This window comes from Protomyctophum parallelum (assembly GCF_964188405.1).
Source record: "Protomyctophum parallelum genome assembly, chromosome: 8".
Classification (NCBI taxonomy): domain Eukaryota; kingdom Metazoa; phylum Chordata; class Actinopteri; order Myctophiformes; family Myctophidae; genus Protomyctophum; species Protomyctophum parallelum.
In genome coordinates this window covers 15,181,841-15,193,924 of record NC_139703.1, presented here as the reverse complement: position 1 = coordinate 15,193,924, position 12,084 = coordinate 15,181,841, and the positions used below count along the sequence as shown (strand labels likewise).

The 12,084-nt window shown below is 39.9% G+C and overlaps 2 protein-coding genes across 2 annotated transcripts; one reads left to right on the top strand and one right to left on the bottom strand.

Annotated features, from left to right (window-relative positions):
- Positions 1-158: 158 nt before the first annotated feature.
- On the bottom strand, positions 159-980 carry LOC310862916 (potassium channel subfamily K member 3-like; the record flags this gene model as incomplete). Its single annotated transcript, XM_083771037.1, has 1 exon — positions 159-980. The coding sequence occupies one exon, from the start codon at positions 978-980 to the stop codon at positions 159-161; it is 822 nt and encodes a 273-aa protein (XP_083627163.1).
- A 2,345-nt stretch (positions 981-3,325) lies between these two features.
- Positions 3,326-11,053, top strand: eno1b (enolase 1b, (alpha)). The gene is made up of 12 exons (XM_083770647.1): positions 3,326-3,418; positions 5,299-5,397; positions 5,604-5,699; positions 6,449-6,507; positions 6,993-7,062; positions 8,359-8,492; positions 8,691-8,913; positions 9,118-9,315; positions 9,606-9,807; positions 9,947-10,055; positions 10,378-10,436; positions 10,714-11,053. Exons 2-12 carry the CDS (start codon positions 5,313-5,315, stop codon positions 10,781-10,783), a joined length of 1,305 nt encoding a protein of 434 aa, XP_083626773.1. The 5' UTR covers positions 3,326-3,418; positions 5,299-5,312; the 3' UTR covers positions 10,784-11,053.
- Positions 11,054-12,084: the final 1,031 nt, after the last annotated feature.

Here is a 12,084-nt window from a genome sequence, read left to right as displayed (position 1 = left end):
TTGTTGATTTATTTTAACTCCCTTCCCATCTCGCTCTTTTCCATTTTTGGAATTTGTTCTTAACTTGCTTTGCCTGGTTAAAAAAGAGATTAATCACGCACAATAAGTCTTTCACACTTTTGCCTGACTGAATCGGCATAGTGTTGCGTCCCTTACCCCTAGACCTGTTCGGGAATAAAGTAACTGCTTGATGCTTTGTGCTTGGTATCCATGCTCTCATCCTTGGCGTTCATGATGAGGAAGCGCAGCACGACCACGTTGAGGCAGGCTGAGATCACCATCATCCCAACAAAGATGTAGAGGAAGCAGAAGGCCATATAATACGGGTCATTCTGAAGAGCATCGTCCCTCTGCAGGGCAACATAGTCACCGAATCCGATGGTGGTGAGTGTAATGAAGCAATAGTAGAAGGCGTGGAGGAAGTTCCATCCCTCATAGTTAGAGAATGCCAGGGCCCCCAAACACAATATGCTGGTGCAGGAGAGAATGCCCACAGACACCATGCTGGCTACAGAGATCTCAGGTCTGCGCATTCCCAGGAACTTTTTGGTTTGATACAGAAGGTACTTGACAAATGTCCTGATCCTCTCTCCTAGGCTCTCAAACATGAAGATAGTCAGAGGGATCCCCAGAAGGGCATAGAACATGCAGAACACTTTCCCTGAGTCTGTGCTGGGGGCTGCATGTCCATAGCCTATTGTCGTTATCACAGTAATTGCAAAATATAAGGATCCGGCAAATCCCCATTGTACCCCATCTTTGTGTGGACTCAGCTGCAAAATGACCTGCTCCAGCTCGGCAAAGATCACTTTGGTCAAGTTATATTCATGCATAAGTTTATACTTTCTCGCATCGCGCTCCCTCCTCTGAACCATTTCATGTTCAGATTCCAACGTGTTAAATATGGCAGCTCCGACCCCAAGGTATATTAAAATACAGATAATGAGAACAAGAGTCCAAGTGTTCTTCTGCCTCTTCATGATGAAGAGGCTCTAACATTACTTATCCTTGTCCTTTGGGATCAAAAACTATGCCAGCACCGTCTTTGATTGAATATCGAAAAGTGCACATTGATTAGAAGATGCTTTGGCACACTTTGATGCAACACTGAATGACTGTGGTCAAACAAATTACCTGTGATATTGATCTCCTCCAGCAGCAGCTTTTATATTGGTAATGATGTCACAAATATTTCCGACCTCGCATTGTGATTGGCTGTGTGTCCATCAAAACTGTAGTTGTCTCAAGCTGGGCCCTGGGGACCCCTGTAATGCTGTCAAGGATCTAAACTTTGAGAACCACTGCACTAGACGGATAAAGTGCTGTCATGACTGATTTGACTGACCATGTTAGTAAGATAGCTGCAGACACACAGACAGAAACACATACAGAGACGCACAGGGATGAAAACAATATCGCCAGCCCTGCCTTCAGCCTGGCTGAGATTGTTTTTTAAATTGCACCACACGAAATGAGGGGTGCAACTATACTTTTTATTGTTATAGTTACTGTGTGTGCAAAAGCCCTCTGCCCGGGCTCTGGACAGGGCCCCTAACCCAAGATCCATTATACAGTATATGGAGCTGGCCTGTTCTGACATCACAACACTCCATATTTGGGCATAAAAGATTAGCCAATTGATCACACCTGATCACCCCTAGATCTTTATATATGGAGCTGGCCTGTTCTGACATCACAATGGTGTTCTGATATCTGCATAGACTCCATATATGGGCATAAAAGGGACATAGACATTATAACTGGGTGGGGAATGCATTTCCAACTTTCATTGGCAGTGCCCAACGGGCACCGCTCTGGTAGTGATAATAATGTAATGCAAATTACTTTGAGTCATTACAAGTCATGCAAATACTGCGATCGGCTGGGTATGTATTTCACTGTCGGGGTATGTATGTCGGTGTCCTCTCTTGTTTAAGACCGTAGCCCAATCAGGGACCAGAATCTCTGACAACATCATTATTAACAGGCAATGTACAGGAGGACCATACTTGTGATGCCAGTGGTGATGTCATTGGCATCGCCAGTGGTGAGCACACCTCATGACCTCTAGGACTACTTCAATCCCAATAGGATTAATGTTTGAAACAGATTTGGTTACAGACAGTAAGTACGTCACCATCAACAGCCAATGGCCTACTTGCGTGCAAGGCGCAAGTTGGCACTTCGACAGAGTAGGCTACATTTCTAGTTATAAGATTATTGTGTTACCTTCTCTAACCCCTACTACTTCAACATTTTTCAGGCCAAGGACCCCTAGGTGAGAGAGAGAGATAAAGCATGGACAGATAGATAGGCAGCTTCATAGCGTGTTTGACTGCACTGTCATGACTGCAGTCTTTCATTCATGTAATGTCACTGTGTATTTTCACTGACATTTAAAACCGCCAATACTTAGTAAACTTGACCTGGCTTTCACTCTGTACTTGGTCTGCTCTTTTTCCCCTCTACACCAAACGTCTTTGCCGGAAATAGCCGATCTACAAGCTCACAATAGATCTGCTATTTTCGGATAATGTTCCCCTCAGAATATGGATGCTACAATTCAAGTGGTTAATGTTCAAAATAGAATTAAAAAAAGTTCTTATCACACAAAGGTTTGGCGGACCCCTTGAAGTAACTCTGAGGACCCCCTAGGGGCCCCGGACCCCTGTTGAAGACCTCTGGTCTAGACTAGTCTAGATAGAGTATTGATTCTCAACTTTTTACATAATTCATCCCGGGCCCCCCAGTTTAATATGCATGATTAGGAGTCGCCAGTTGATATGTTTTTTCATCTCTGGCGGGGCCCCAATGAGCCCAATCTATAGGCCTACTGTAAAACAGTAAAATCCTAAAATGTTCGTTCACACGAGCAAGAGAGAGTTCTTTCCTCTCAATGACAACTGGACCTCATTGAGAACCAGTGCTCAAGAGATTCTGCCAGCTACTAATCTCGCGACTTGATCCACTCCTGTCACGAGAAAAAGACAAGTGAAATCCTTCTTCATTGCGCCCACAGGCCACACCCAATATCCCATAACCCGGAGGGATGGTCGCCCTGTAATTGGCTATTTGGTTGTCAGGCAACTGCTGGGTATGTAAAAGATGTTGAAAGATAAAATGAAGTCTGATAATGATGTACGATGCGATGCATGTTCACAACATCTATACTTTACATTACTTACTTAGTTAAATTACGTTTTTTGTTTAGTTTTTTTTTTTACATTTTAGACAAAAAAAGCCAATCGAGGTGCCGCCTATCATGTATCCAGGGCAACCAATTAGCCAATCACAGCGCGACCATCCCTCCCAGTAATGAGCTTTACGGTGTTCGGATTGACAGTGGGTCGGTGTTTCAAGTTCAGAAGAACATCGCCGCAGTTGCTCCTCTCACTTTGTAAACAGTACAGCACATCTGGTAAGTCGTTCTTTAAATGATGTAAAGTACCGATTCCTCGGCGTGCTTGCTATTTCGTTGAGTGTTTGATGTGTGCCTAACTTTTCAACTTCTAGACTAGATGTGACATTAATTTCACAAGCGAACCCGGATGCATTGCTAGCTAATAGTAATAACGTAATAACTGTAAATGATCACCTGACGCCTCGGTGGGTGAGACAGGGTCTGAAATAAAGGTCATACAAGTTCATGCAAGTCCTGGGTAAGTCTGGCAAGTCTGGCAAGTCTGGCATTATATAACGCATGACAGTCACATAGCCTCCATTGTCAAATTATGCTATATTTTCGAAATTAAGTTAAAAGTGTATCAATCAATCCCAAACCGAGTTAGTATTAACATTATTCATTTTTATCCAGGTAAGCATAAGACCCAAACCAATGCAACTCCTTGCAACCAACCGTTTTAAGGACATGTCACAGTCACACCAATGCAACTCCTTGCAACTGGCCATTTCTTGGGAATAATGGTTTCATGCAACTGCATGCGAATAGCCGAATACTATATCCCATCCCATATTATTCAATTAAACAAATAGTTAACGGTGAATGATGCATGTAGCATGTTCATCTTGACAATAATTCCTGGGGTCATTGAGTACAGGCTACTGTATCTATGCCATGATTCAGCAAAATGGCAATGACACAACACATCTCAGATTTCACAGTGTGCTACAGAATAAAAGAGGATTACGATGCAGTCTAGTATGACATAATTTATTTCTCTAGTTAAATGTGGCCTAATATATATCTGAGGTATTAGGCCTATTGTAAACCCTGAACATTTAAACTGTTGGTGGACCTTTTTCATGGATGACTTTAATGTGGATAAACACTAAACAGCTAAAAAGGGGGGAAAAGCATGAATTAATTACAACTGTATTAATTCAGTTATACCCGTCAGGAGATGTCAGTGCTGGTATGCAGGACGGCACAGCACCTAAATGAAACATATAGTACCCATCCTAGATCCATTGAGTGGACTTTATTTTTATTGTAGATAATTTAAAGTAGATTTCGTTTTTTACCTGGATTTCTTATTTCCCTCTGACCACATAGGTTAGCTTCTCAAAGGCAAGTTATTTTTTAATTGGAGAGAGGTTTTGAAGGATGAACATTTGTATTTTCACCCAAACAGGGATCAAAGAAAAAAACCTAATGATATGAAGGTGAAGGTTCTTTATTTTAACCACTTTAACGCTGATGTCCCTATTTTGACCATGTCATAGGCAACAATTTGACCACTTATGGGGCATAAGTGGTAAAATGCTTAACTGTGCTTGTAGTTTCTTTTGAGACATACATTTTAACTTTTCACCTTCATATGTCATACAGAAAGTGCTTGGAAATGTTTTAGAGAAGAAAATTAAGTTAAATTGTGATTGGTTCACAATCATGTGAGAGCAGTCGATTGGCAGAAAATTAAATGAAACAATATATGGTTGCATGGATACAGAGGCTTCAGATTTTAATATTGAGTAGCATAGACAGAAGCATCCTGCAATGGGAAATGTAATCTCGTTTTGACAGTTGGTAAGTGTTACAACCCAATTGTCATGTGATTAATCAGATGAGGAAGCTTTAATCCAATTAGGCTGTTAGCTAACATGTTAGCACTGCTAAACTTACATTACATCTAGGTCAGGACATTCAAGTGAGTAAGCCATAAGGAGGAAGCAGTGTAAACAAGGTAGGCCTGCCATTATTTACACCAAAGCCAATGGTATAGTGGGTTTGATAACTACGTGATCGGATTCAGAGTGAATATAGATTATATCTTTGTTTCTGGTTTGAGGGAGTTTCAACGTAGTGGTAAAATAATCAAATGCCTTTTCTCTCCTCAGGATTCTGCAACACCATGTCTATTATCAAGATCCATGCCAGAGAGATCTTCGATTCCCGTGGAAACCCCACTGTAGAAGTTGATCTTTACACCGAAAAAGGTTAATTTAAGTTTCCTACAACAGAATGTGTTGGCATCAAATTGGATTCTTTGCAATTGCAATAGTATTGTGCAATTTCCTTTCCCCCTGCCCACATTGCAAGCTATAGGTTTCATGCTAATTGCCACAGGAATAGTGTACTGTACTCCAGTGTTGCATGATCTTTTATTTGTATGTTTCTCTACACTGCGGCCGACATCTTGCAGGTCTGTTCAGGGCAGCTGTACCAAGTGGTGCATCCACCGGAATCTATGAAGCCCTGGAGCTTAGGGATAATGACAAGTCACGCTACCTTGGGAAAGGTTTGTATATGTGGGCTTTGTTGTCTCTTGGGTGAATTATGATGACTGTGTAAAATTGGTTGTCCTTCATTAATTCTATTTGCCCATCCATGATTATTTGCCTCCTTAATTTCAAATGTTTTGTTTTTAGGCAACGTGCTTTATATACTATACTGTTATTCCCTGCTATAATGCCTCATTTATATTCAGTCGGCTGATGGTGTCTACACTGAAAATAGTAGATCTACAAGCTCACGTGTCACGATGTGATGTGTTGTGAGCATGTAGATCTGCTATTTTCTGTCAAACAACTAAGCATTAATCCGGGATTACCTCCCACTATCTCTTTTTCCAGATGTGAAAAGGTTTAAGTAAGTTAGTGAGTTTTCATCACTCTGCTTATTAACCTACACTCAGTCTGGCCTGGCAGTCTTTGATCATAACATTTAAGTTTTTTCGAATGTTCGTGAATGCTCTCTGACAAATCTGATATGATTCATGAATTCTGCCATTTAGCATGTGGGTTGCACAATTTAGTGTGATTGAATGTTGATTGTTTATGTCATATTCTATGCTGCTCTAAAATGAATTATTATTTGATGGGCTGTTTTAGTTACCTCAATAATCTGCATGTCTCTTTTTAAAACAATTTTGTAACAAATGTTGCATGGTACCACAAACGTATGTACGGTAGTTGAGGTTTGCACTTCTACTTTGCACTGTATATCTTGTTTGAAACATCATTAACATGTTAAATCTCCTCACCACAGGGGTCTCGCAGGCTGTGGAAAACATTAATTCAAAGATTGCACCTGCTCTTGTTGGCCAAGTAAGAATCTGCATGTTTTTGTGCTGGGCAGATATCAATATTGCATAATAACTTTTATTAGTTTCACTTAATTTAAATGAAAGGAATGAAAATGAACCCGCACACTTTCTTTTAATAAGGCAACGTTTCCGTCCCTCTGGACCTTACAATTTAGAATTACAATTTACAATTTAGAGATTTAGCAGACGCTCTTAATCCAGAGCGATTTACAATAAGCAAGAACAAAAAGCATGGCAATACATCATATACATAAAAAGTAGACCTTCTTCAGGCAAGGTCCGGAGGGACCGAAACGTTGCCTTATTTAAAAAAAAAACACTTTCAGCAGATACACAGTGTGCGGGTGTATTTTCAATCCTTTCATTGATGTCCACTGGCCTACGCACCTGTGCATACGCCTGATTTCTAGGTGTGCGAAAGCTTTTTCCTACACTTAAATAAAGCTAAAATAACAATTTCCCATGCTATTTTCCTTAAATAATCAGGATGTATCTGTAATTGAGCAAGAGAAAATTGACCAGATAATGCTGGACCTGGATGGCACGGAGAACAAGTGTAAGTTTTATCGTACTTTGCTAACTGGCCTAATGGCCCCTACAGACTGCAGTTTTAAAGTTGTCGGCGAGTCATCAAATCGTTATGTATTTCACACTACAGGAGGCTTCTTTTTTTTATCGACTGTCATTATATCTTTGTGGCTTTCACACTAAATGATTGATAGCCGAGTAGGCATCACACACTGCAAGAGTACATCATTTGATTTTTATTCCAATTCATTTTGACATCTCACATACGTGCAGCATGCCGTGATACAAGTGCAAGACCAACACAGTCTCTCTCTCTCTCTCTCTCTCTCTCTCTCTCTCTCTCTCTGCACACACAGGAATAGGCTACACACTACAGGGCGAAATGTTTGTGATAGCGTAGCCTAGTGCGCTATAGCGAGACAGGATGTTAAATCTTGATTTTCATTAAATAATTCTCTGACACACACACACACACACAGGTTTGCCCTGCTGCAGCTTTGATTTCGAAGCGGTTTATCAACATTATTCAAGTGAAATGCGTAACCGCAATATTGGGCTAATATAGCTACCAATATATACGACACAGAGATTTACCCGAGGAATAAAGGTTATCATTTGATCATCTATCGATATAGTCGACAGAAAGTGTTTGTGAGCAGTGAGCACAGCTGTCCTGTGCTCTCATTGGCTGTGAAATGCAGGCCTTCTCGGGACGTGGTCGCAACCCAGTTCATACCGTATGATGTCCAGTCGGTCAGAGAGACAAATGTCAAACCTTCTAGATATTCAGAAACACTCGGGAAGGCGTCGGCGAGCGCTTTCATCGGTGCTGAATCTTCTCGCAGGTCCTTTCACACACAACGAGCAAAACCTCAGCGATCAAAGCCCGGTCTTGCGTCAGATCTGGAGTTTTGTCGGCGTGTGCCAAAAACAGCATAATCGGAGCAAATATTGTGCACAAGCCATAACTAGAAGCATGAGCCTCTTTTATACTCACATTTATTTGGTTGTTTTTTCAAGTTATCAGGTAACATAAATCAAAAATAGCAGATCTACAAGTTCACAATGTGTTTTTTGGTAAAGAGATTTATTGTAGAGAGAAAAAGCGGTGAAACTCTGGTTCAATAGGGTTTGAGTGGCTCCAGAACATAGCATTATGTATATGTATAGGTGTGTAACTTTCCTGTTGCTTTTAATAGTTCTGGCACTTCACAAGAGAAACAGACTGTTTAGCAAATAATGTGATGCCAATTAAAGCATGGGGTTTTGCTAGTATGGATATGTTCACAACCAGCTTCTTTTTCATTTATTTTTCATAACACAGCCCAATTGGGAGCAAATGCTATTTTGGGTGTGTCACTGGCTGTTTGCAAAGCCGGAGCTGCAGAGAAAGAAGTTCCCCTTTATCGTCATATTGCTGACCTTGCAGGCAACCCAGAGGTCATCTTGCCTGTGCCGGTGAGTGTTCTGTTAACACATCAATCACTTAAACCCTACATACATCATTGTATTGCAATTTACAAGCTTAGAACAGCAGGCAAGCTATTTTTGAAAAGATAATTAACAAATGTTTGAATCCTGATATTTTACATCTTTACATTTTATAAACTCAATTCATCATGCATTCATCATTCACCATTCTTGTTCTCTTTACAGGCCTTCAATGTCATCAATGGTGGATCTCATGCCGGTAACAAACTTGCTATGCAGGAATTCATGATCCTGCCTGTTGGTGCTAGTTCCTTTAAGGAAGCTATGCGCATGGGAGCTGAGGTCTACCACAATCTCAAGAGTGTCATTAAGAAGAAGTATGGCCAGGATGCCACCAATGTGGGCGATGAAGGTGGCTTTGCCCCAAACATCCTTGAGAATCAGGAAGGTACAGTAACATAGAACCACTGCTTGATTACCAGTGTTCAATCCCACCTGTCTAGTGTAGTCTAAAATGCTTACAATCAGTGCCTTTACCATAAATGTGCATGCAAAAACACCAACAATCTGCTCAGAACTAAGAATATGTAGAGGAAACACTACAGCATTAGTTTTGTACTTCATGCCTCTTCTTTCTGGTGTTTCTCTGCAGCTCTGGAGCTGATAAAGGAGGCAATTAGCAACGCAGGTTACACAGATGAGATTGTGATAGGAATGGACGTGGCAGCATCTGAGTTTTACCGGGATGGGAAATATGATCTGGACTTCAAGTCGCCTGATGACCCAAGCCGCTACATCTCACCTGATGAGCTGGCTGACCTCTACAATAGCTTTATTAAGGATTATCCAGGTAACCTATTAGTAATAGATGCTGAAAAAGCTTTTTATCTTATGTCAAAGCAAAGGATGCAACAGGGTCTGGAATATTTCCTTATGAAGTGTTGAATGCTGAACATTTACAAATTTGATTGATTAAATACTTCATTAGTCAGAAATGTAAACTGCACGTGGTACAGTGGGACTCGTTTTCATTGTAGTCCTATGTAAGCTCTAATGTAATATAAATGTGCAAAAACCTGAACCTGTCTGTCATTCAAAGAGAAGATTCTGTATTTTAGAACCATCATTTCTCATCCACAGTGGTGTCCATCGAAGACCCATTTGACCAGGATGACTGGGAAGCCTGGACCAACTACACAGGAAGTACAGACATACAGATTGTTGGAGATGACCTTACAGTGACCAATCCCACGCGCATCACTAAGGCTGTGGATGAGAAAGCCTGCAACTGCCTCCTTCTGAAAGTCAATCAGATTGGCTCCGTCACTGAGTCCTTGCAAGCGTAAGTCAACACTTCATTGAAACCAATTATATGTAGATTGTTAAAATATTACAGGTTTTATACAATATAAAAATCCTGCGCTACTTAAGAGTTTGACAAAGCTATTTTAGTAAATGTCATCCTCCATCTTGTAATGCAGGTGTAAGATGGCTCAGTCTAGTGGCTGGGGGGTGATGGTCAGCCATCGGTCTGGAGAAACGGAGGATACATTCATTGCTGATTTGGTGGTTGGCTTATGCACTGGACAGGTGAGTTTCACCTTTTATTTGTTATGAGTGTGTGTTCTAAGAAAAGCCAACAATGCCAACATTGATAATCATGTCAGGTGATAAATATTTGGAAAGCATTATCCATTTTGATATAGGGATTAATGAAATGATGTGCTTTTATATATTATTTTAAGGTCTACAAAGATGCTGTGCCATGATAATTTGAAATGCATTATAATGCCATAATTTGTAAAAAGACTGAAAACATGGAAATACCACTTTGCTTTAATGAATGTATACCTTACCTATGTTTTGAAGAGATGTTAAGATATTTAGAGATATTAACCTTTGACCCCTATAGATCAAGACTGGTGCACCTTGTCGCTCTGAGCGTTTGGCCAAGTACAACCAGATTCTCAGGTAAATTTAAAAATCAGTTTCTTTCTGATTCAACAGATTGTCAATGTCAAGGAATTATTGTTAAGAAGTATTCATTTGTCTGCCGTGAAAACCAAGCTGTCAAAATAATGTTATTTTTTATGTTAATTTGCTATTCTAGCAAGGGCTTCATTTTCCCCATATCATGTACAAGTATACTGTACACACTGTAGTGAGTGTACTGTATACTACTGTACATGCTATCTTGTGAACTCACAATCAACATGTCTTAAAATCAATAATATTTTTCATCTTTTAGAATTGAAGAGGAGCTTGGAGATGCGGCTCGTTTTGCTGGGCGGAATTTCAGAAACCCATTGATAGAGTGAATTATTAACTGTGTGTATACCAGCAGGTAGATTTGCAGTGCAAATGCATGTTATTGCAGTATACAAATGTTAACAGTTAATCCTAAACTAACTCCCAATAAAAAAAGTAAAAAACTGCTACTGAAAATTAGTTAGTTTGTTGTCAAGTTCCTATTAATTGTGTTTCAATGTTGATACATTTCTAGCTATATTTACTAATTGTGATGACAGAATCTGGGCTTAAGACCACAGTAAATAAACATTTTCTTTGCAACAAATGTGTGTGTGTGTGTGGGTGTGTGGCCAGGGCATGCATGCTTCTGTGTCTGTATGTGCTTGCGTATATGGCACTTATATGATTGTGTGTGTGTGCTAAGTAGAGGGCTCTTTCTTTGACAATCATGTTCAGCTCAGTGCTATAAGTACTTCTGAATACTACTGAATTGTTGATGTCTGTGAACATAATTTAGGATGTGTATATTATAAATTGTAATAAAACTGTAAATGTGATGTCAGATCAAGACATTTTGATGTCTGAAAGAGGTAAACTTTCAATTATTTTATATTCAGTAATATATTACAGGTGCCAGTAAAGATCTCTTGACTGGTACCCTCTATGAACAGCAATACATTTGTATTGATATGCTTCTACACAGTCAGACTGGGCAAGCCAATAATATTTGTGAAATTTTATTTTCATTCAAGATACTATATAGTTGGGACATAACCTACTACTGTAGTCTATATATGAGAAGAGATCTAACGTCGAGAATGTGATTGTGGTTTATTGTGTCACTAGGAGTGGCAAAGGAAAACTTTTGAGGCAGTAAAAGTTTCAAAATGTCTCCAGTGAAATAGCCTGTAAATAGGCTAATGACCAACCATTAACACCAGTAGGGTGCATTAGGTGAATTGTATACACATGATGCCAATGGAAACAAGCCATGGTATAGTGCTTTATTGGGTAGCATCCTTTTGTTTTAGGGAACTGTATACATGTGCTTTAATTTGCAAACTGTTAATAAAGTAATCATCAATCAGAGACCTTAACGGAAACAAGCCATATAGGGCTTTATTGGGTAGCATCATTTTGTATGGAACTGCAGTGTAGGTGTAGGCTACCTGTGCCGTTTTAGCAAACTGTTAATAAAGTAACCAATCAGATAGCAACATTGTAAAGTGTAAAAGGTAGGCCTGCAAAATATTTATGGACTCTGCACTCACTGTAGGCTATAGGCTATATTATTTCCCGAGTTTGTAATTGTTCCTCTTTTCTATATTATTCTGATTCATCCATATTATTGAATGGCTTTCATGGCATT